Here is a 25,335-nt window from a genome sequence, read left to right as displayed (position 1 = left end):
TGCACACACATAAAGAAGGAGCAAAAAGAAACTGTGTATGTATATTTTTTCCTGAGTCAGAGGGAAGAGGCTAGAGAAAGGATAAAACATTTATATTATCAGTGTGAGCTACTCTCAGATCTCTCTGAACCCCCTCAATAAAAGCGAGTTGGATGTGGGCAGTGGGGGAGTTAGGGAACATTTGGTGGTGAGCTCAGGAGGGTGTATGAAAAACAGGCAGAAAGATTGCCAAAAAAAAATGAGAGGTAGAAGGTTGAAGAAGCAGCTGAAAGTGTGAGTTTGTGTGGAGCGGTATAGGGAAAGTTAGAAGAAGAAAGATGAAAAGACAAGATAAGTAAGAGTTTAAAAAACACACCTAATCAACATCCCTGGGACTTTGCATGTCCTCTCTGGTATTTTTATTTATTTATTTATTGCTGCTATGGCACTGCACTGTTGATGCCTCCAGTTAAACCTTGATGCACTTTTTGATCTCTGTAGGACTCTTCTCTGTCCTCTCTTTCTTCTGCAGCTGCTCTCCCCCAAAAGAGCCACAGAGGAGGCTTGCTCCCTGTGAGCTGCTGCTGTATTAGTCAGTTTGTTTTACGGATTAGAAAGCTGTCAGCAGCTCCTGAGACACCAAGCCTTGGGCAGAAGACTCCTCCTAACCATCACCATAGAGTAGAATAATTTTCTGCATCATGTATGTGATCTAAGATAAGCTTGAAAAGTTGTGAAAGGCCTCTGAAATAGAATCAGGAGCATGCGATTCTAAAAACTTTTCTTTGTAAGACCCTGCAACTGGTTGAACTGTTTTAACGCTAAGTACATATCGGACAGGCTAAGACTACTAGGGGCTGTCGTTGCCCCTCCGTACTTGTCCCTGTGGCATTTGCCAGCACCTAATACTGCAATGCGCCGACTCTCCCTGGGACACACCTGTCCATCAATCCCATCATCACACACTTCTCTCCTGTCCTCGTCCACTCTACTTTTCAGTTCTTATTATCTGAGTGATGGATATAATGGAGAGGCAGAGCAGATCCAATCCCCACAAGTCAGCCCTGCTGACGCATCTTCCTTTTTGACTGTCTCGCCCCTCTCCCTCCTCATCTCTGCTGGGACTGGAGAAGCGGATGTAGGCCATGTCCCAGTAGTCTTCCTCTCCCCCTCCTTTCTTTTCCGCTCCCCTCCTCTCCCCTGGGTAACCATAGACCTGCGAGGTGATGGATAAAAGGTGACGTGGTGTAAACTTCTTTACCAACCTCTCATCACTAGCTTTTCAGGAACACTGCTGCTGTTGCTTTTACACCCACCAAATACTTAGGAATAAGGTAGTTCAAATGCAAATCTAGTGTGTATTTGTAATGTCTGGGCATTGTGTTAAGAATAACACTGTGTTTTGCAGTAATATAGGTGATTTTTTTTTTTACCATAATTATTTTATCCCATTGCCAAATTAGTATATGTCCCAGTTAAAATAAGTCAGACAGAATGGTTACAAGGGCAGAAATTAAAAAGTCACTTTTAGGTTAGGATGATGAGAAATGGGTAAATTGGTTCGTGCCCTAGTTAAAATCAGTCAAGCGGAAGGGCAATGAGGTGAAAAAGTCTCTATATTATTGGTACCTGTCCCAGGATTATGTCCTCCTAAAGCATTACATACCCATCAGCCTCTTTTTTCAGCAGCACCCAGTGGCTAGACGCCAGCTTTAGGTGTTTGTCGTGGCATCAAAACACCATGCATGGTTTATGTCTTTTTGACAAATCATCTTCACTGGTTGCAAGACTGAAACCCCGCCATAGGTGTTGCTTTTGAGGGAGCTGATCTGACGTGAGTAATGACTAAGTCCTGGCTAAACCGGTGCCTGGCCCTGTGGTTAAAACCAACTTAATGGATTTGACTGACAACCAACACATTCCCTGACAGTAGCCAAGATCCTCCTTGTGCTCTGGCTGATCTTGGCCACTGCAGATGTTATGTCAGCCATGGGCAGAGGGTGGCAGTAGATCCCCACCTCTCGAGTGTCCAATTAGACCAGTGAGTCATGCAGCCCGCCTATTTGTCTTCTCCCCCTGCTTGCTCGACCCTCATGGCAGCTACTTTGCGAAGACTTTTTGCTCTATTTTTCTATCTGTTTTCCATCTTTGTCTCTGCTCTTGTGATATTTGCTGAGAGATTACACTCTGTCTCTCTGGCTCGCTCCATCTTTCTGTTCCTCTGTCTTGGTGTGTGTTGATCTGTCCTCTGCCGCCTCTCTCGTCTCGCCTCCTCCGGCTGATAATTAGCCAGTAAATGCTGAGCCATTTTCTTCTGCTCCTGCCACATTCTCTCTCTTGCACTTTATTTACTTGGGCAGGCCACAAAATGACCTTGTTACAGTGTGAATTCGTGTAGGCTGGTGTGTGTGCATGTGTGCGTGTTTTTGTGTGCATGTATGCTCCCCCTCACACTTACTCATTGCACCTCTCCCCTTCTCTGTCTCTCTCCCTCCTGCTCCCTATGTCTCTGTATCTCTCCCACTCAGCTCAGTGATTAGTATATGATGTATTTTGGCTGCTGTTGTGAGCAGCCTATTTAGCATGTGGGCTGGTCTAATTTCTGTTCTCTGGTGGCAAATGCAATGGCAGTCTGACTTGTTTTCACGGAATAATGAATCTCCCAAAGAGCCTAATACCCCTGGATTTGTATTTGTCATGCACGCTATCAAAAAAGTTCAACTTAGTCTTAATAACTCAAAAGGATTTTTTTGGTGTTTTGTTTTTCTACCACACATTCAGGCACAAAAACACCCACTCAGTCCAAACTGTGCTTAAAACATGGCTCAGACCTGCATCTCTCACTTTTAGGACTTAGCTTAGTGCAGCCTACATATGAACTACAGCTTGAGTGATGATGAGGCCATTTAATGCACGTGTGGGTGGCAACATGTGTCGGGCGATTGATTTCTTAGTCTCTTTCAGGCGGCCTACTTAAAGGCGCTGGGTTTGGATGCCTCCTTCATCTCAGTCACATTATACCCCCAATCTGTCTTTTTACTTGGGAGGGCACAGGCGCAACATAGTGTGGCACATATTGCACATAAGTTACAAATATTTATTCCTCGCTTCATTAATATTCATGAATTTAACCAATGAATCCTCCTCTGAGATTTGTAGAATTTGTGGACTAGCATGGTAGGTCGCACATCCTTGTGTACATTTTGGAGTGACTGGTTAAGGCTGGCAGTGCTTTGGTTTGTTGTGTTCTTCTTTGGAAACCAGCGCTGCAGTCCCATACTAGACTAACATGCTTGTGAACTGTAATTTAACAGCGGTAGTTTTAAACACCCATATTCTTCTCAACTGTACATGCTATAAACTGTGGTTGCTACTTTTGGTACGCAGAGAAATAACATTTAAATGCCAATCATAAAATAAATTAGTGTGTGCAGTTACACTTGTAAATGTCTCTAAAACAAAGTGCTGCCAGCCAGTTCTTGGGCACAGGGCTGTGTAATGCTCTACCACCCTATCTTTAACAGGATGTTTGTGTTGTAAAGCTTTCTCTTGCGCTCCCGCTTTCTCCCTCCCTCCCTCCCTCCTGGTGCCAATCCCCCAGATAGTGAAACGTCCTCCCTGTGTCCTCCAAACCTTGCCGGCCTGCTGGGACGCCTTAGCTCGCTTACTTACTCAGTCACTCAAGGATCACTCTTTCTTACCTCGCTCTCAGTGCCCTCTGCTGGTGACAGCACACGATCTGCACTGTCACTCTCCGTACACCTTTGAATGGATCTCTTCCTCTCCATTTATCCTTTACCTGTTCCTTCACTTCCCCTATTTCTTTCAGTCTGTCTGCTCACTCACACAACAAAATGCAACGCCAGTCTTTTTGGTCCAACACCCCTCCATCCTGCATGGGTGTGCATTTCTGTCACAGGATTTTTGGAACCTTAAATTAATTTGAATTTGCTTTACATGGTCTTATTTTTGTGCTTTATGTTCGCCTGATGACATCCCTAAAACTCTCTCCTGTTTTTATTTTAACCACTCCCTCCTCTTCTTCTGTCTCTGTAGGTGATGCAGGTGGTCAATGCTGATGCCATGGTGGTCAAGCTCAACTCTGGAGAATACAAGACCATCCACCTGTCCAGCATCCGGCCCCCCAGGATTGAGGGAGAGGTACAGATAAACCAGTGTCTGTCTGCATATGTGTCTGCACACAGCTTTGCACAGAGTGATTGGATACTTGTGTGTGTATAGGTGCTGAATGTTGTCTTACGTTGGTAGGCAGAGATGACTGGCGTCACTGTCTTCTCTGTCTTCTTGACAGAGTTGGTTTGTTTTAAGTCAAATACAAGCTGTTTACATCTCCTGGTTCTATCCATTTCTCTTGTGTTGAATTTTCATGCCCTCTTCTTTTTCCTTGCACATTAGTCTTCTCTCTCTCTCTCTCTCGGAATGACCATTGGAATAATTTTGACCACTTGGTGGCGCCCCTGTAGTTGGGGCACATGCAAACACAGTGGAACACTTGCACACACCCAGTGGTTGCAGCACTGCAGAGAGCGAGGCAGATCGATTTTTTTTTTTCCCCCTTTCCCTTCTATACTCCCCCTTTTACTCAGAAAGACTGTGTGTGTGAAAACGCACTTGCAGACTTATATTTAGTGACAACAGGGGAGACGTACATTTATTGAAAACAGTAGGCAGTGTCTGGAAAAAAAAAAAACCTGCTTGTATGCAGTGACACAGAAGTCAACTGTGTTGGATGCCACCGTCCCACTCACTCCTCCTCACTCCCCAACTCTGATCATCAGTGAATTTAATGGTAGAAATGAAACCCTTTTCACCACTGAGCAATTGAAGCTTTCTTTGTTTATTCTTCCAAACGTTTTCATTTCAACACCATGTATTTATTTTTTCAGAAAAAGAAGTGATCACTCACTTCCCTTTCCTCAATTGCAGTTGGTGTCTGAGTCTTCTAAAATGCTATCATTTTGTAAATAAAGAGAAGATGTCTGGAAATGTCACTCCCATTAATTAGAAAGTTTTAGTGTCACAGCAGTGGTGATTTTTCTTTTTGTCAGAGGGAGAGTTAAATATTTCAAATGAATCCCTTTTCTCCTTTTGTTTAAAATGTCTGAATCTGTTTGACAACCATTCCTCTAGTCATCACAGTGTTTACTGTAATATCCATTTATACACAAGGCATGCCTCACGTCTCCCCGTTCAAAGAGGTGTGGGCCAGTGGGGGTGTTGTATTTGTGTCTAGGAAATGGTTGTAAAAATCAGATTGAAGAGTGTTTGCAACAACCATTTATTTTTCTGTTTTGATTGTTTTTGTTTTATTGACTCCCTCTCTACTTCTCTTCCATTTTATGGTTTACTCTTTTCTATCTTTTCCTCTTTATTGTTGTCTAGTTTAGTTCTTATTCTCTTCCCTCCGTCGTCGTTCTTGTCCACGTCCCTGTCTTTCCCCTGGTGTTGTTAGTGCCTTGCATCATTAAGATGCTGCTTTGTATCTCTCTCCGCTTCCCTTCTTCCTTCTGTTCTCTTTTCTTCTCTCTTCTTCTCCACTGTCACTTTCCCCTGCTGATCTTTCCCTTCGGGTGGGCACACTGTGGTCAGATTGTTGAACTGCACTGTTGCCCTTCATATGTGTTTCTTTTCCTTAGCTTTCTTTTGTTATAACATGCTTCTGGGCAAGAACATCTCTCCATTTTGTCTTTAATCCCCTTCTCTTGCTCCTTGCACTGCACAGCTTTTGCTTCCAAACAGTTATGGCCAGGTCCTTTCCTGTCATTGATTGTCTCTCTACTACTTTACCTGATTTATTTTCTCAGTTTTTCCTGATGCCTTTCTCTCTGTCCTCCTTTGCATTCCTTTTACTCCTGGTTTCCCACTCTTGTCCTTTCGTCTCTTCTCCTTGCAATTCCTTCTCTGTTTTTCTTTCAGTGCCCTTCTCTATTCTGTCTGTCGCTCTGTCTTTTCCTGCACCAGATGCTTCAACAGTATGTGTTTTGTGCTTCATTACACTATCGTATGTTGCAGGGAGCCTGAGAGAGTGGGCCCAGATGTGAATGTTTGTGTGAACTGTATTGGTGTTATATTAGCACAGAGTTTCTATTTCTTGCATATTTAATTGTTGTTGTGTACTGTTGTGTCTGATTTCTAAATTCTGTCTGAGAGCCTATATAAAATACTACTAGCAATGTAATAATAATGTAATATCCATCTTGAGCTCGGCAGAATTTGTTACTAGCTGGTGATGTGACTATTTTACATTGGTCATGAAATGCATAATTTAAAATAATATCTTAGACTGCAGTGAGGTATCACCAACAAAAGGTATACATGTCTTAACAGTCAGATTTAGAGGATTCTATATATATATATGCATGTCCTCGCTTCCTACAGGCAGGGGGAGCTTTTTGTGACTGCTGGAGGACAGTCTTTTTTCGGAGGTGGTTTTACACGAAAAACTGTCGCTACATTTTGTGTTTTAATAAGGGCTGTTCCTGGTGCTGCTGCTGGTGTTGTTTGTTAGCTAGTTATTTCTGTCTGTGAGCTAAAGAGCTGCCTGCCTGTCTGCTGTTGGCTCAGCTTTGAGTGTTGTCGCTATGGCAGCAATGCAGAGTTGTGATGGGTTTACTGAGGCTATGATGAGCCCTTGGACTGTAAGGTAGAATAAAGGCAACTGACAGAGAAGCACGGAGTTTTTTTTCTATCTTAACTAAATATATTTTTTTATATTCATGCATGGGAATTTTACGTCCAGTCTCATTTGCCAGCAGGCCTGTGTGTCTGATCACTAAATTAGGCAAGTGAGCTGTTACCTTAGGCGAGCAGGGGAACTTTCAATTTCATGCCTTGTCTACACTGCTTTACAGCTGCAAATATAGCGGCTCACATTTTGTTAGTTGAAGCTATTCTGGACATTGTAATTTGTTAATTTTTCTCCTTGTCACTGTTACTTGAACTATATTGAAAGTCAATCAGATTTATTGTGTAGCACCTCCGAATATTGGTGCTCACCTCTTTAAAGTATTTGCAAAGAAGAAGCAGCCATGACTAAAAGCTTTGTTCTTTTTCCCCTCTACATTTCCTAAATAATAAGCGTGTTAGTGCACGCATAAGAGGCATGTAGAGAGTAATAGCATGCACAAACTGAAAAAGCTTGATTTCTTTTTCTTATTTTTTGGGGCCATTCTTACCATTTGGTCAAGTGAGTGAGAGGTCAAAACAGGTATCTCTCAGCCAGAAGCTTTACACACACTGACATCATGTTGGCTAACACTGTCACGAGTGAGCTGGCTTCTTGCTTACAGTGCAGCAGACAGACACAAAGACGTCGTCACGGTTTGCAGCACCGCTCACACACACACACATAAGCACAAGCACACAGAGAGAGAGACATGCTTGGTTAAGCTGCATTAGCCTATGTCAGAAAACATCTTGGAAATTGGTGTCAGCGTGTGCACAAACATGGATTACACAGGCATGTGCTGTATGTGTGTGTGTGTGTGTATAGAAGCACTCCAAATGTGCGCATGTTAGCACTGTACCCTATCTGTGAACCTCCAAGGAAATCTCCAGAGAAAACAAAGTCAGAAATTTGGTGTTGTGACAATTGTGTGTAAATGTGTGTGTGTTGCACTCTCTAAAGGTCTGTAGGGATTTTCTTGTGCCAGTTGTCATTATTATCTCTGTCTGGATGTGTCTGTGCACTGTTTGACCGTGCATTCTGCAAGCAAGGCCGTTTATGTTTGTGTGTGGGTGTGTCTGGGTGTGTGTACTGTTAGGGGGTACTGAGGCCAGATGCAATGTACAAGTGCACTGATGAACTGTGACAGTTCCTGCCAAGCCCCCTTTCCTCCTCCTCCCAACTCCTCTGGTTCCTTTTAGTCTTCTAACACCACATCTCCCCCCTCTGCTCTCATGACTATACTAATTGTGCTCAGACTGACAGATTGGTGGACCAATGGTGTCTGGCTGCACCAAAACATAGGGCACAAATTTCCTTACTTGTGCTCCTCTCCCTCCTTTCTCTCTCATTTGGGTTCCACTCCCCCCCAGTGTTACTGCTGTGGCATATCTTCAGATGTTATTTTGAGCTTGGGAGTTGGAGTCAGCTTTTTCTTCTCTCCCTCATCTCCGCCCTCTTTTTTTCTTCTCCCCCTGTTTTTGCTCTCTTTTTCCGTTTTCCTCTCTCGTGTGCAGCAGGACAAGCCCAGCGTAAACACGAGCAGGGAGAGATGTCTTTGCTACTCAGTGACTCACTGTTACACCCACTCACTCACTCACTCACTCATTGTGTTTGTGTGTATCTCCTTCGATGATGCACATGCGTAGAGTCTCGAGTGTTTGTGTGTGTGCATGTGTGTGTGTGTCTCTTCATGCATTGTAATGCATCTGTGTGCTTATTTGGTTTAAGTAGGGTTCAGGATGGTGCTGATGGAGCACATAGAGAGGTCAACTCGCTGTCCTTATATAAGGCAACACAATGACTATGGCTCATCCCCACGCTACTCCATACAGCCCTGCCTACTCGTCTAACCTCTCTACAGTCCACCTCTGTGTGTGTGTGTGTGTTGACTTTGTAGATGATTTAGTCTCACAGTATAATCTTTCATCTTTCTGCTGCTGCCTCCCATAAACCATCTATCTCTCCTCCCACCCCCCCTTCTTTTCTTCTGTCGCCTTCTTATTTTTATTTTCACATTATTAGGTTTATTTTTGTACTGGAACATTGCACATTTATTAGCATTTCTGTAAATACAGCCGTTTCAGCACCGGTCTGAAAAGTCTGGCAAAGTATGTGGGCAGAATTTGACAATTTCCACATCTTCATACCTCCAAATCTGTGGATAAGTCTGGAAGGCATGCCACAAAACAAATGACAGCTACCCTCATTTCACATATTGGTATTTTGAACAATAGCTATACAGTAGCATGGTTTTGTTGCTGGAGTCTGCACTTTATAATGAATTCTGTTTCACTTCTATAAGAGCAGTCAAGACAAGGTCTTAAGAAAAGGACGTAGAATATGGAAATAGAAAATGTGTTGTGATGTTGTTATAGCTAGTCAGCTAATTATTAACTGTAGTGTATTGCATATTACTCAATACAATGCAAGAAGATAAAGATGCTGACATTATCCAAATCCTGTCAAACAGAAAAAATTACACAATACTAAGCAAAAAAGAACAACGTGGGACCAAAAGGCAAACAGACCAGACGGGGTAGAAGATGACAGCCAACAAACAAGTCACACAACAGCAATATGAAAACATAATTTGGCAGGGAGCACGGGCCTTGTATTAATAGAATTTTGGTTCAGGTTTTATTTAATACAGTGAGGTAAATATTTTGTGCTGATTATTCCATGTTTTTTTGTTTTTTTTTTTCAGAACAAAATCAGGACACATGTTCACAGGCGATATCACTTTTTGGAGTAGAATTCTTGAAAATTGTGGGTGATGTTTAAAAAAATGCTCACTCCAAATTAATAAAAAAAAAAGAAATCTGTGCAGATACAGTTTTATAATAACCAAATCTTTAAACAGACAGACCCATCTGCTCTCTGCTGTGTTTTTGCTGCTTCTCCTCTCCTACTCTCCTCTTTGTTTTTATCTTCTCCCTCCCTCCTCCTTACTTATGTCCCCATCCTCCAAATCTTATGCCTGGCCATGTGTGTGCCCTCAGCATGCCCCTAGCCTGGCGTGGCATCCTTTGACCTCAAGCTTTTGGTGGAAGACGACAAGGGAGGAGGGTCGCCCACCTCATGACTCATTTGTGCACTATTGGCTGGACGAGGCAGATTGGTAGCCAGTATCCCTCCTCACTACTGGATGAATATTTTTGGCTCCATTGCACCATTTGGCTGTCACTGTTGAAAAAGCAAGGACTTGGCTTGCTTGTGTTTGTGTTACTGCAGGAGAGGAAGTTATTCAAAGGGCTAACTTAGAAGACAATGTGACTGTTGCTTTTGAGAGATGTACAGTTGGTTATTGTATTATCAAGAGCACAAAGTACACTCCACCTGTTATCTTTTTTGAACAGAACTTGTTTTGTTGCAATGCTGTTTGTAAATGGGTGTCTTTGGGTTTGTGATAGATGCAGTATGTTCAGTATTATCATGCATAAGCCGTACAGATTTGCTCTGTGCTTTCAAAGTTGAATGTCTTCAGCAGTATTGGAGATTTTTAGCAGGCAGAACTGCAGTTACTCTAACACTGCATCACCATGTCTGTCTGCAGGGCCCGTCTGACCGTCTGTCTGGTCCAAAAATTATAAACACAACACTGCACATTTGAGTCGCACTGTAGCTGTGGTGATTTAGCTCACATTTTTTTGTGTGTGACATCCTTATTAATGACAGCACAATGAGAACATGGGCTACAACATGTGCTGTCCCACTAATTTTACCTCCACCTGTTTGGTAGCAGCTTCTCATGGATTGAATGGTTGTTTGTCTTTATGGTGATACAGGTATTTAATTTAATTCTGAAATCCAGGATTGTTCCTGTGTCTATTGAAGGATCAGTTCAAGTCACTAGAGTAATGACTTATTTGTATTCTGCTGTATGCGTAATAATTCTGAAATTGTAATTTGATTTTGTATTGTTGTATTATAACCAGGAATATCCTTCATGCTCTTACTTCAGGGTCTTGTGTATTGTCTCCCTCTCACCACTCTAGCCCTGTGCAGCCATTTGATGTCCGTGCATGCACAATTGAGTAATGTTGTTAGGCATACAGTAGTAAATGTTTACTGTTTGTCAAAGACTCCCAGTCGACCTGTTAATCAAAAAATAATGCGCACGTGTGCATGTGTCCCAGACAGATGCACACAGCAGGGTATTTCTCTAAAAATAACACACTCTCAACCCTTTAAGTGCAAAACTAAGGCCTAATACTGTACACTCCCTCAACACCACAGCCAGAAAAATCAGAAAGCATGATGTTCTCCTGAGTCATGATTTCACCCTTGAAGTTCCAGAAGCTGCAAGTGCTTCAAGCAGTTGCATCCACACATTTGCAGCCCAGCCCCTGCAGCCCTGCGACACTGTACAATCCAGCTAGCGTCATTCCTCTGCAATAGTCAAAGATGATTCCTTAGCTCTAGCGGGTAATTTGGAACGAAGGGAATTTACCCCAAATAGAACAGAACTCCCCCTGAGGATAGTGAGAGCAAACTGTTGTTATTGGGTCACGGTTGAGACATAGCAGTGACTCTCTCCTCTGTCTATAACCTTCCTGCAACTGCATAACAGTTTATAGATGATGTACACAGAGTTTGTCTTGTCAGACTAATTTAATGATGCTAATGTTGCCAGTTTATCTGTGTCTGGAGATATAAGTTGAAGTCGGCTCCATAGTCAAATAACATTTAGACTTGTCACAGCCTTCCTTTTCCACACGGTTTGAATTGCACTTGACTCTTAGGGGATGTTTTATCTCCCCTTCAGTAGCACTGCAGCTGATGTGGACCCCCTGGTAGTTGCAACACAGAGAGGAACAGGCTGGTTGTGAAATATGTATGCAGTTGTTGCAGTCAGTTGGCGTCACTGATTTGTGACCATGCTGAAGCAAAAACCACTACTGGTCTTTTGTTTTTAAATGTAATCCCCCCCCCTTCCCCTTTTACCTTGTCTCCATCATATGGATGAGAATACTATCAGCTAAGATGCGGTTAAAGTTGTCTAATGGGTCACATTGGAGTTGGACATTGGCTTAGTCTGGAGAATGTGTGTGATCATCAGTGTGTTCTTCCTGACTGCCTGTGTTCTTAGTTGTAACATTTCCTCTCATTGTCTCATTTTCTTGTTTTCCGACTCCTTCACCTTGGCGTCTTCCACTCAGTCTCGCTCCATTCCCCACAGACCTTCTAAAAGAGGAGGAGTAGTACCTTTTGTCCTCCTTGTCTTCTTCTCTACTCCTTGTGCCTAATTGGCACAGAGTGCTGACATTTACACTCTCAGTGACATAGCTCCCTTTCCACCGTAAAACAGCTTATTAGTTGGAACTCATTTTTCCTTTTTTTCCCCTTCCCCCTCTGCTTAGATTAATTCTTTACTTTTCCCTGTTGAAGCTATCCTGCTGATTTGATCTGTGTCCATCAGAATTCTAATGGGCCTGATAATTGCCTGCCTTGAATAGGCTGTGTGTAAAAGCATCCCAGGATGCAAACACACCATCATCCAGTGTTGGGGAATTATCTTAATGTACGACAAAGAAATTATGCTCTAAAAGAAGGATTTCTCTCAAGCAATTTCCGCTCGGTAAAAGTTATCCTCATCCCCAGCAGTGGACAGCTCAGCCCACAGCTCAGGCACAAAATGGAGGATCCCTGGCTGGCAGTGCTCCTAAAAGGCCCCATCATCCCACCGCAACTGACTTGATAGGGATGAGAGACCCTGACAATAAGCCTCGGCTGACACAAAATGGAGGACATCGGCTCTTGGCTGAGCGGTGCGGAATTTCCACTGGCCATGTGTGAGATTAACTCACCTCCGAGGTTCCTTGCTGTGCTGACTCCGCTGGTGAAAGTGGAGAGGGATGAGAGCAAGGGAGTAAGAAAAGAAAGATAGAAAGCTATTAAACTCAAAGGTTATTACATTCCTGCCAAGGTTAAGGGAACTCTGTTGGCTGGTGGATTTGGCAGTTGTCAGTACTCCCTCACCAGGGCCAGTTCAGTGGGCCCTCTGTGCAGTCATGTGGACTCATTCAAACTATAAACAGTATTTCGGAAGGAACATTTACTGTCACTTTTTCTGTTAGACAACATAGGAGTTTTTCCTGCAAGATTTGTGTCAAAGACTTTAATGGAGCCATAGACACATGCTTGAACATACAAGCACATGTTCACACACCCTTTGCTCCCCATGTGTTTTCTCGCCACATCCATCTGCCCAGCTGTGTACCACACCTGGCAGCTCTGAACAACTGGAGGGGCATTAAAAATGAATGAAAACCACGGAAGAGAAGAGGAAATGAGGAATTAATCCAACCCTGTTTGTTCATTTGGAAGAGTGTTACTTCTGTTTGTATGACAGATAATGATGGCGTTCATAGAAGAGTGTGGGAGGGGCAGGGGTGGCGAGAATACTGGTATTGTCATTCATAGCCGTATTCCTCCTGTTAGCGCCTGTCGCTTATTTCCCACTGCGTCATTGTCATTTGCTGTATTATTTTTTTTTATCCCGCCCCTACAAAAACGGCACCTGTCACTGCGTGTGTGTGTGTGTGCGCGCTTGTCTCTTCACACTGGGAGCAACACAAAACCTCAGCCTCCTTTGAAAATGCAAATAGGTTCTATTTGTGGCCTGCTCCTGTCAGAGAGTGGGTGAGCGCATTGAGGGAAGTTTTTGTGTGCAGCTGTGTGAGTGTGTGGCATGAGGCTGCATCTGTGTATACACGTATGCATACACATGGTGTCAGCTCACCTTTATGTATCTGTTTAACACAAAGTGTCTTTGCCTTGGCTGTTTGCATCTGTGTGTACTTGGTAACTGTGATCTATTTTTTTTTTTGTGGTGCAGTGTGTCAGTATTGACAGCAAGAGAGATGTTTGTATTTGAGGAAGGTGCCTGAAATGCTGGCGTTCACACTTCAATATTTCACAATGAGTTCAGAGTCCATATCCTCCCTGTCGAAGGACTGAAGCAGAGGCTAAAGAGGGAACAAACAAGCTGAGTGTGTGTGAATCTGTGTTTATGTCTGTGTGTGTGTGTGTGTGTGTGTGTGTTTGGGGGGGGGGGGGGGGGGGGGGGGGGGGGGGGGGGGGGGGGGGTGTTTTTGTGTTTGTGCGTGTTTTTCAGAGGTCTGCATCTGCAGAGAATGTGTTAAGCCACACAGCTTTGAAAGTGCATTGCGAATAACTTTCTCCTTCCTCGTCTTTCTTTCCCTTTCCATTTTGTCTTCTCCCTCCCAACATCCTCTTCCTGACCCCTCTCCCCAATGTCTCCTCCATCCTCCCTCCATCTTTATTCAGGAGAAGAACAAGGACAAAGACAAACGTTTCCGTCCGCTCTATGATATCCCCTACATGTTCGAGGCCCGTGAGTTCCTGAGGAAGAAGCTCATTGGTAAAAAGGTAAGAACCAGAGACAGACTTTGAGAGCTCTTAATCACTATTTTGCTCTGTGTGTGAGTTTATTCTAGTATGTGAATGAACTTGATTGCCTCTAATCAGCTTTTAATGAATTAAACAATCGCTCTAAACAAGAATTCCCCCAGTGGCTGTGCATACGCTCCAACACCCTTCTCCCCCTCACTGGTAGCCAAACACACATTTCTGAAGCCCTAAGCTTGATATCTGTTTCTCTTCCTCTCACAGTGTGAATACCAAGTACTCGCGTTAGATGCCCTGGGGCTTAGTATTGGCCCGGACGTACCCTTTAAACAAGCAGTGTTGATTTCCCCCTCTTGTGTCTATTGATCTACCGGGTCTGTACACCTTGGGGGCTGCTATTATTTACACACATCTGACCCAGCACTGAGTTAGAGAGCATTTGAGACACACACCACCGCTTGAACATCTGCCTTTTTTGTGTTAGGTTTGAATAAATGAACTATGAATTGAGTCTGTGAAAGAGACAGAGAAACACACTTCAGCTGACTTAGATAAGGTGTAGTATTTTAAATTGTTCATGTACAACTCTTACTGTAGAGCACTTTAACTTTAAAACTGTGTTCAGTTTTAAATGTAGCAAACTTTGCCTTTGCCTAAGTTTTCAGCGCACACAATGTTGTTTTTACACCAGGGTCCCTTCAATACATCAGTAAAATGACGCCTACGCTATTGTCATTGTCCACACAGTGGCAATTTGCCGCCTCCAGTGGCACTAATGGTACAGGGAGAGGGCAGCTGTTGCTCATAGGCACGCCCAGAGCTGTTGTCCACTACCTGAGATGAATAAGGGTTTATGTTTTTCCAAATAGCGAACTGTAACACCTGTCAGATGCAGAGGGGCTCCTTATAATGGGAGCCACTCTGGAGAAGATTGGAATCGTTCTTGCAAAAATCTACATGAAAATGCAGCTGAAAGCAGCTGTCAGAATTGTGCATTTATGCAGAATCATACTGACAGAATGCCTTCCTAGTCAGACGTTATCTCATAAATTCAATGCTGTTTTGCAGCTGACTCTTAAGTATCAGATTTCGGAGCTTTGACCTCCACAAATAAATTCTCAGTGTGCTTTTTGAAATCTCAGCCTGTTTCTGTTGGATTGGGAATGTACCGAGCAAATGTACAGATGTCAGTGGTCTAAACCACAGCACCCAGATAATAGATGGAACAACCAATCCCGTGTCACACACTTTCATAGGCTTACAGTGCAGAGAAAAAAAAACATTTGCAGTACAGCCTGGTAAACACAAAAAACATGCACCCACTCAAAGCCAAAAGCCAAGAGAGTTCCTTTTGGCATTCAGCACAGGAGTGAGATTCATATCCCTGTCCCAGCCTCTCATCACAGTCATTTTAATCATCCTCATTAATGTTTTTTTAATGACAGAAAATTCAGCCGTAAGCTGGCTTTTGACGAGTGAAGCGAGAATAATGATTCTGCTGTTTATTTGTGGTGTTTGTGTTTGGGGATAATGTGTGTGTGTGTGTGTGTGTGTGTGTGTGTGTGTGTGTGTGTGTGTGTGTGTGTGTGTGTGTGTGTGTGTATACACTGTACAACATATGTACAACATAGTCATTAGCATGACTATAAAATGTGTGTAGCTCAGGTTTGTAACACCAAACCTCATATAGTGGCATATAATAGGTGTAAAGTTCCATGATCGTCTTGTTTTATGGAATAGTATGTGGCCATTAAAACACAGTGACTTGTGAGTGTGTGAATATAAAGTCATAATGCATATATATGGCCATTTGGAGCCTAAAACATACAATTATTCACACATGCAAACCGATGCCAGTCTACTGTGGTTATTAGTTGTTTACTCATGCTAGCACCAAAGGCATGCAACCCAAAGAAAGGGAAGAATAATAATGGAATAAAATAATTCACCACATAATAATCATGCATGTATTAGGAGGTACACATACCCTCTTCATGTTTTAAAGGCCTGTACATGTTTTATGTTGTGATTGTGCTCAGCATGCACATACACATGCACACGCACACCATCTGACATCACTCAGATCAATCTGTGCTGTTTTTATACCGAGTTTGATTTCACTGAATTGCTTGCTTAGACTCTAGGGTGTTTCGAAAGTCAACTCAGCTAAAATGTTCCTGTGCTTTTCTAAGCCTCAGGCAAATTACTGTTTGTGGTGTTTATCGGAGAGGAAAGTATGCATGATTGTCTATGTGTCAAAAGGATTTAGTGTCTTAAGTGTGATAGGAGAATGCATGTTTTCACCAGAGCGCATCAGTGGGCCTGTTCATGGTCTGCTTTAAAATACATCCTGGAGGATCCAGTCACATGTGGACATCTCTAAATGCAGGTGTGAGTTCGCTCCGCGACGCGTTGAGAGATATGATCAGTTGGAGGTGGTGGTCATCAGGGATCGGTTTTGTCCACCTGTAGTGTGGTGTGAATTCAAATGCAGCCCTGGCTACTCAGTGTTGTGACATGTGAACAGCACAACAAACATAACAACCCACACTCGTAGCAAATTACCATTTATTCTCTCTCGCTCCAGTGTTAACCAGTGACTTCTTTTTTTTTTTTAATCTCTTCTTGAGATTTCACTTAAATCTGCTTAGATCTGGCCTCACACTTCCCTTCTCCTCATGAAGCTGAATGTATATACAGTATGCACCACTGTATTCCTCTACATTTGATTAGTATTGAAGCTGGATCTCCCAAGTGTGTGCTTGTAGGCTCTTTGAAGTGAGTTAGGTTTAAGTGGGGAGCTCTTGCCCATTTGCCAGCAGTAAAGCCTCCCCCCTTCTCACTCTGCAAAATCAATAACGGAGGAGCTCTGGAACGTTGCTTCCCTTCCATTCCTTTATTGTTGCTAAGACACAAGGCTAAAGCTCTGAATTAAACCCTCGGTCACCGTGTATCATCTTTTTTCAATAATTGCACAGCCTGAAAAAGCTACAAGTTTTCGAAGGCACAGGCATCACCCCTCATCTGCCTTGGCAACAAGAAGGAATTCGTTTGGATGAAATGATCACAGGCTCACTATGGGTGAAAGCTTATTTGCGAACACAACGCTAACCCTCAAGGCTTTAATGTTAATCTATGCTACCTTGGCCTACTTGAGTTGTCGTTGGATGCAGGTAGAAAAACAAGTGTACAGATGCATGTTGCACTCCAACAAGGAGAAGAGTTTAGTCGACCCACTTACTGTCATCCTGTCTCTGAACACTAAGCTCTATGGAGACAGATTTGGAGCAGTAAGCATTAGTAGAAGACTCTAAGACCACCACTTTCCCTGAAATTCTGCTCCAGAGAACTCCACTTCTATTTTTTTTGCTCTCTTTCCGCTCTGTCACAAACCGAGACAAAGATTTTACCTCAGCAGTGGGGAAATTGGGGCTTGACCCGCTGGATTTAAAAGGAAATACTCTGTCTGATCTGGGTCTTCCCTGAAAGAAAAAGACAAAAAGAACTCGAGACACTTAAAGAGATGTGACTTCAGATTTATTGTCTGATCACAAAAGGTGTATTTTTACATCAACTAGCTCAAACTGGACTTGACCAAAGCCAATCGTCCTGTCCAGTCACAGGGTTGAGTAATCATATTGACCCGCTGGTATTCCCCTTGACAACATTCCTATTCAAATCTCAGAGACTGCCTAAGAGTGCAATACATCGCATGAATTGGGAAACAAGCAGATTTTCCCCCGACTAAACCTTCTAGGACGTGACTAAGCATTAACTACGAGTCTCAGTGTGCTGAGCTAAAGCTCAAAGCCTTAATGCCACCGCTCTGCTTTAGGAGAATAAAGCTACATTAAATGCTTTTTTTTCTATTAAACCCCCTATTCCTCATATCTATAAGGAGAGCATGGTGCTTTTGATCTTTTATAAAGCATATCTAATATCCATATTCAAAAGATTGCCTTTTTTTTTCTTCTTTTTTTGGCTGAGCGGAGTCTATATATAATAGCTCTCACAGGCAGAGAGGTGGTGCAGTACCTGGTCTGGTCTTTGAAAGAGGACTTCACAGCTTCAGGTGGTGATGAAATCTTGTCCTGTTCACAGCATCAACTCAAATAACTATATGTCCTTGATCAGTTTCATGTTGACAGAACTCTTGAATTGACTGTAATTCTTTTCATTATGTCATTACAAGAGACTTAAGAACTTAAATAGTGAATCATCAATTAGAGTAATTACAGTAATAGTCATGGTATATATATTTTTTTTTAAGTTTTCATTTAGAGGACATGTTTCACTATCTTTGAGTAAGTCGTCCTACCTTCTGTCAAAAAACTTCTGAACAATCCCTTTAAGGTAGGCTAAATATGCACTGAGGTATTTTCCTTTTTCTCCTTTTTCTCTTTCACTCTTTCTGTCTCCTTCTCTCTCTCATATATATATATATATATCTCCCCACCCCCATTGAAACGGCAGCGCTTGCATGGTGACATAATCCCAAAAAGCTTGATTTGGCTAACTTTATAAGTAGTGCTTCTTGTGCGCCTGGGTCTCAGCCTCAGCAGAAAAAAAGTCCAATGGAAATGTTGCATTAAGCCACTTATCAGGGTTGAGCACATTCGGATAATCCTGCGTGCTCAAAGTGGCTCCTGTTATGCAGCTGCTTGTGTAGTACTGTTAGCACCAGAGTTTTCCCCTCTTATTTGGTGTGCATGTGAGTGTGTGCAGCGCGGTAGTTGATGTGATGTGTATTTGCGAGAGTAAGACTTGATTTTAGGGAAAGCTTGAGGTGTGTGCGCTCAAGCAGATGCAAAGTGTGTAGACCTAAGCGTCACCAAGTCCCGTGTTTGAAAATCCAGATGGGGCTCCCTCTTCCTCCTCCTTAGCTCCCCTCGGTTCCTCTCTACGTTGTGCGGTCCCAGCCTGAGGTTTCTTTCCTTCCAGCACAGCTCACTTCATTAAATGATAGCCAGCTGCGATTACAGCCTGCTAAAATACAGTAACAACTTAAGCACCTCTTACACACATTCCTATTTGCTCTCTCTCACACGCACACACTCTCTCTCTTCTCTTACCACATGTTCTTACCTTGCTTTCCCCCTTGTGCTCATTTTCTTAACCACGCTCCCTCTTTCTTGCCTTTCTTTGTCAAGTCTTTAATCCAGAGATCATTTTTGTTCAAACCCCAATTTAGCTTGTGATTGACTAATATCCATGGTACAGACTAGAGTGAGACTGCCCCAACACCTGTGTGTATGTCCACATGTCTACTGTGCCCTTTTGCATTGGCTCAGTATAGCATTCTCTGCGTGCGTCAGCTGAACATGGGAGGTCGAGAAACACGAGGGAGCGCAGCTAGAGCACCAATATCAAGATGGGACAGGCCCGCTATCTCTGCAACACAATACACAGACGTCTTTGACATAACATCACAACTGTTATTTCTTCACATTCTGTCAATCATCTTAATTTTTTTGGATGTTTTAAAGTAAAATACTTACGTATTGCCTCTTTAAATGTGCTCTTTGATTGCAAATTGGTCCATACCCTATTGATTTAAAATATTGCAAAAAAATAAATCGCCTGTGGGAGATGGGTTAGATGAAAAGGTGCAGGTGACAGGTGCTTATTTCGGCTTGAGAAAATCTCCAGCCTCCTACACTTTATCGGGATAAGCAGCCTTTCACCGTGTTCCTGTCTGGGAAACCAGTCATGCTGAGCCCATGCTGGTCTATGATTAGTGTTGCTCACGATACGGCACGGCGCAGGTATCCTTACCGTATCATATCACAGCATAAGCCATTTGTGAAGGCCTGTTCTATTAGGAGTCCCTAGAATGAAATTTATTTTAGCAAGCAGGGGGTTTATCTTGCTATTCCAAAAATACCATTTTAACATTAGTTGTAACTTTGGCATGCATACACATACACGCATAACATTCTTTGGTTCCATATACAGCATGTCTGTATAAACTTTTGTGTACATGCAAAAACTTATCCACCTCATAACCAAGGTTTTATTCTTCACTCACAAACTCCCAGTACATGTACAAACATGATTCCTTTGGAAAAACAAACCCAATCTTCCCATGCCGCTTGTCGCACCAGTATAACAAAAACATTTTGTCTTCCCCCTGTCCTGCTGTCCTTGTCCTTATCATGCCCCCACTTTCTAATCCATCCACTGCCTCTTTCCCTCCGTCTCACTCTCCTCTGGGGGGCTCTTATAGGTAGCTTTGCCTTATCAGGAGATCTGTTAGATGGCCCGTGGAGAATGGGCCTGGAGCTCCTCTAATCTAACATCGCTTGCTCAAAGTTTATAATCTGTCATCACCTCGCTTAATGGGGAATTACTGGTGTTCTGGTTTCACAGCTTATAGTATCCAGCATTATATTTTTTGCTTGTGTATTTAAATCTCCTCCTCAAATCGTCTTTTTTTTGTGTTGGCTTTCTCTCTTTCCTATTTCATTTCATCTTATTTTGCCCTCTCTTGCTCTCTTTTGTTCCCTCCTGTTTTTCATTGCTTTGTTTCGTCCCCATCCTACAATTACTCGTGCCTGGCCTCGCACAGCCATTAAACACAAATGTAACCAAGAACAATGCAATAGTCTTTTTTTTTTTCCCTCATTTAAATGGCTTCACTTTTCAGTAAGGCTGAATAGACATGAAACTCTGTCATGTTTGGAGCACAAGGAAATGAAGAGCTTTGATGAGGGAGTCGGGATAAAATAATTTCCTTCATGACAATGAGAACGGGTTATTTGCATGGTTACAAAATTAATTAAATTGGGGGTGTTTTAAAAGTGGAGATATACTAGCTACAGCTACAGCTGCGAGAATCACAAACCAATTCTGTTGCTGATAACATGGGTTATGGGTACTATTATTATCCATTATGGTGCAAAGGGATGATGATTTTTGAGCCAGTGATACAGCCTGGTTGAAAATATTGTCCCAGTAAAATAAAATTTGTGGAGTTGGTGTGTAGCTGTTATTGTCACTTCTTCATCAACAACATACTCTTGTATTTAGCAGTGGAGCCAGCTGTGACTTTGGAAAACTGGAATCCATCTCTTGGTACCCTTTTATTTTTCACCTGCTCTTAAAATGCAGACAGCACTTCCTGCGGAACAATTCACTACAATACATCAGCTCTGCTTTGACAGAAGCTCTTCTCATCCCCTGCTCACATCACCATGTCCTCATCCCATCCATCTAATGATAAGTCAATGTCGTTCCATGTCCTGGTTGGCGTCTCTTTCATGTTCCTGTAATAGGCCTGTCTGCGTTGTCTCTTATTTGACTAGTGTCTAAGCTATGATGCTGTGATGGAGAGCCAGTTTCCCACATTATTTTTTTTCCCTCCATCACACTTGTCGGACATGGTTGACATGTAGCTCTTAAACTGCCGATTGTGTGTATCGGTACGGCTGCACCCCTGCTGTTAGCGCTGTCTGCCTGTGTCTGGCCCTCAGAGTAGGCTTTCCCAATCGCATGCCTGTGGATACGTGCACACACACACACAGCTGAGTGACAAAATTGTATCATCAGGGTGGGTGGATTGTAGTCTGTCCCTAGGGAGCTGTGTTGAGAACAGAGTGTAGGGTTATTTGGGTTCCATCACTGTTCTGTGTGTGTCAGTGTGTACGCATGCGCGCGTGCACGTGTGTGTATGTATGTATTGTCCCAAACACCCACAGTGTGTTAATTCTCCTCCTCTGGGGAGATCTACTGTGCTGCCTGATGTGATTCACACTGACTGGGGGTGACCTTGAGAACTGGGACAAACACACAGACCCACACACTAGTCAGAACACTCCCTACACTAATTATTACTGTAACTGCTGTTGTCTTCAGTTTGTCTCTGTACTCTTGGTGTGTCTTTTGACCTTCTCCTGCTTATGTGCCCCTTTAGGTCAATGTGACAGTGGACTACATCAGAGCAGCTACCGGTCCAGGTGAAGGCACCCCTGCCTTCCCAGAACGCACCTGTGCTACAGTCACAATTGGCGGCATGTAAGTAACAAACCCTGAATTGTCCACTGTCCACTATTTTGTGGACAGTCTGCTCTATTCAGGTTTATTCTTTTAACAGTTAAGTTTGTTATAAATAAGCAGCCCTTACTGACAGATTATACAGTATGTAATTTGTCAGTGTAAGAACCTTCACAAACACATTCCATTTTATTACATTAGCTGTCTCCCTATGTAAAACTTTAAAAGTTAAGTTCATCAGATGTAAGACGACACAGAACAGTCATTTGTAAATGCTTGGAACTTGTAATCTTCCCGTGAATCACAAAGCAACCTGAAAGTGCTTTGTTGTATTTTAATTTTCATAAGAGGGGTCGCCTCAGTGGAAGCAATTATTTTTTTATCTGCAAACACTGTTTTGAAAGAATGCGGTTTATTCACTTGGAACATGTATTTTCTGCAGATATAAATGTTATTCAGCTATTCAGAGGTTCAAATTTAATCAGTGTTGGATAGAGCAGCTTTAATGCCACACGACTTGATACGAACCTTCAGAAGTCTGTTCTCACTCCAAAAACAGTTGAAAGCTACTCTCGTCATCTGGTTTTCTCTGCATCAGTCAAAGCACAGTCACATGCGCACATGGAAACATAGATCTCTCTATGTCATCAAACTAGCAGTCTTCCATCTGACGGTACTTTCATACACAGAGGTCACGACCTGGCCTTATGACAAGCCAATTGCAACCCAGCATCCGCCAACTACACCAGCCGCTCTGTTCCACAGATAACAGTTGGCATGGCCCCCCCGTGAATGTTGAGGTCAGGGGGTGAGGCACTCAGATGGGTGGATGATTTCGACCTTGTATGACCTTGTCCTGTGTCATATTGTATTATTCACAATTTCCCTTCTTGTAGTAGGAGACTTGGTGCCAAGCTTTGTTGCGTGTTTTGGAAGAAATAGACTCTGCTTGAGACTTTGTGGGCATTTACTTAAGTTATAAAACCATGCTGCACTAAAAGCTGTGCGTAGGTGATAAGGTGAAGGAGCTTGGAGCAGACTAGAAGTCCTAGACTAAATGTGTCTAAATTTAAAGAAGAAATTGTAAAGATAAAATAAGAAAAAATACTTGTAATACTCTTGCTCTCTGTTGGTCTCTGTAATTTTTAAAAAGGTCAATAAAACATTTTTATTGATGACAGCAAGAGCTATTATATTGTGCCTTTTATTGTAACATGTGCCTGTAACATGGGGACAGACAAACAGACTCGACACAAGCTCTGATTTCTGAAGAGTTCCTTCCTGTCCCTTCATTTCTTTCTCCTGCACTTCAACTAGAACACAGATGTCCAAGGGCTAGCCACTAAGTGCTGCTTTAAGTACAACAATACGCCCCTCTTTCTGCCCTTCATCCTCTTTTCTGTACATCGGTATCACAGCGAGGAAGTGGTCAGTCAAGTGTACACAATCAACATTTAAGTGACATTTGTTCCTTAGTAAAGGAACCTTTGGGATTTGTCATGTCCTTGTTTTCTTTTCGTTGAGCTAACTTACTTAGAATTCTGAATGAGGCCGAGGGGTTTTGCTTGTTGTTTGTTTATTAATCTCTCTCTACCTCTCTCCCACCTTTCTCCAGCAACATAGCAGAGGCTTTGGTCAGTAAAGGCCTTGCCACGGTCATCAGATACAGACAGGATGACGACCAACGCTCCTCCCACTACGATGAGCTGCTTGCCGCAGAGGCACGGTGAGGAACACACACTCTCTTTCACACAAAACACTTTCACACTCACCACTTCCATCGCCTTTTTACATGAACCTACACACTTGGCACAATGGGTCTCTCAAGTACATGTTCATTCTCACAAAGGCACATTTTTGTTCGCTTCCAATAAACACACATGCATGTGCACACGCTATGCTGGATGCACACTCACTCTCGCTAGCATCCACGTGTTCTCCATGACCTTGACAAATTTTGCTCTTGGGAAGTGGAAGAGAAGTGAATATGACCTTGAGGCTTTTTTTTTTTCTCTTTTATGTATTTTATTGCTTTTACCTTTGCAGTTACATCCAACACGAAACACATGAAACAACTCAATTGTTATTATTTTCAGAATTTATCATAGCTGTTGCTGCATTTTTCCCCAGGCAACATGTCATTGCTGTCACAAATTCAATCATACATGTATTGGCACTTTTTTTTCCTGCTTACATATGCCTGGACATACACACACACACCTCCTCCCAAGTGCTGGATGCTAAATCAGAGGCTCTCTTTACACAGGCCCTATGAATATAATTATATGAAGGTGCAGTGGAGAGATTTAGTGCAGGCTTTATTACTCTGCCATAGATTAAGATCTGCTGGCTATAGGTAGAGCAGATGCAGCCACAGCCTCTTTTTTTTACAAGACTTACTCTTTCTCTCTCTCCTTTCTCTCGTGCAGTGTCACTGCCCACCCGCCCTCTTTTTCTCCTCTCTCCCTCCTCTTGATTTTTTCTTCCTTTGCACATTTTGTCCTTGTTTCTCCACCATAGCTGTTTTCAGTTTTGTCCTTCTTTGGCCTTGCTATTCTGCGTCTTCTCTTCTCCCTTTTCTCTTTCTCTCATCCCCGTCTCTCTTTCTTGCTCACGTTCTCTCTGTCCCTGGTGGGGTCTTATTAGAGTTGATGAGAGGTTTCTGTCTATAGCCTTGGTTTTATTTTTAGGTCCTTCTGTGGGAGGCCAATGGCCCGCAGCCTTCAAGGAACCTCCTCCTGGCTATTTAATGCATATATATACATGCTTTCATAAATGTACACACTCTTTCTTAGAGGCAGTGGTGTGCATCCCAGATGACCCAGAGGTGATGATTCCAGTCCACAGCCACATCCACAGTGGTCATCTTCCTTTCATTTGGCCCTTGAGGCTTCTTAAGGCAGTGATCAGCAGCCTCAGCCATCATCACTAAACCCCTATCTGGCTCTAAAGAAGCCATCCATGTTTCTTCCCTTCTCCTCCTCCCTCCATTCTAACAATAATTTCTCTTCCAATGTAATTTCTCTACCACTTTTCATCTCAAGCCCATAGATTAGATTTGGTGGGGAAAAAAAATCCTCCCTGTAGCAATTCCAGTTGAGACGTAATGGCAGTTCGGGGACAAGAAACTGGTATAAATTTACATCCTGCTTTCCAAAGCCACAATAGCTCCCTCTTTGTATCTAGAGTAGGGACTCAAAGAGCTCCTATTTCTTCAGGTCTGTTAAGCCTCCAGCCTTATGCTTTCTCAATGTTTTGTAATGGTCATATTGAGCTATGTCGGTGACGTGTGTATGTTTTGTGGC

At 42.9% G+C, this 25,335-nt stretch overlaps 1 protein-coding gene across 1 annotated transcript in view; it reads left to right on the top strand.

Annotated features, from left to right (window-relative positions):
* Positions 1–25,335, top strand: part of snd1 (staphylococcal nuclease and tudor domain containing 1) — a 159,209-nt gene that overhangs the window by 13,615 nt on the left and 120,259 nt on the right. Inside the window, exons 10-13 of the mRNA XM_041030143.1 lie at positions 4,036–4,140; positions 13,958–14,059; positions 21,951–22,051; positions 23,646–23,756. Coding sequence (XP_040886077.1) covers positions 4,036–4,140; positions 13,958–14,059; positions 21,951–22,051; positions 23,646–23,756 — 419 coding nt within the window. The remainder of the gene's footprint in view (positions 1–4,035; positions 4,141–13,957; positions 14,060–21,950; positions 22,052–23,645; positions 23,757–25,335) is intronic.

This window comes from Toxotes jaculatrix, chromosome 22 (genome assembly GCF_017976425.1).
Source record: "Toxotes jaculatrix isolate fToxJac2 chromosome 22, fToxJac2.pri, whole genome shotgun sequence".
NCBI classification, from domain to species: Eukaryota; Metazoa; Chordata; class Actinopteri; family Toxotidae; genus Toxotes; species Toxotes jaculatrix.
Note: the sequence above shows the minus strand (reverse complement) of the source record. Positions and strands in the feature narration are given on the sequence as shown.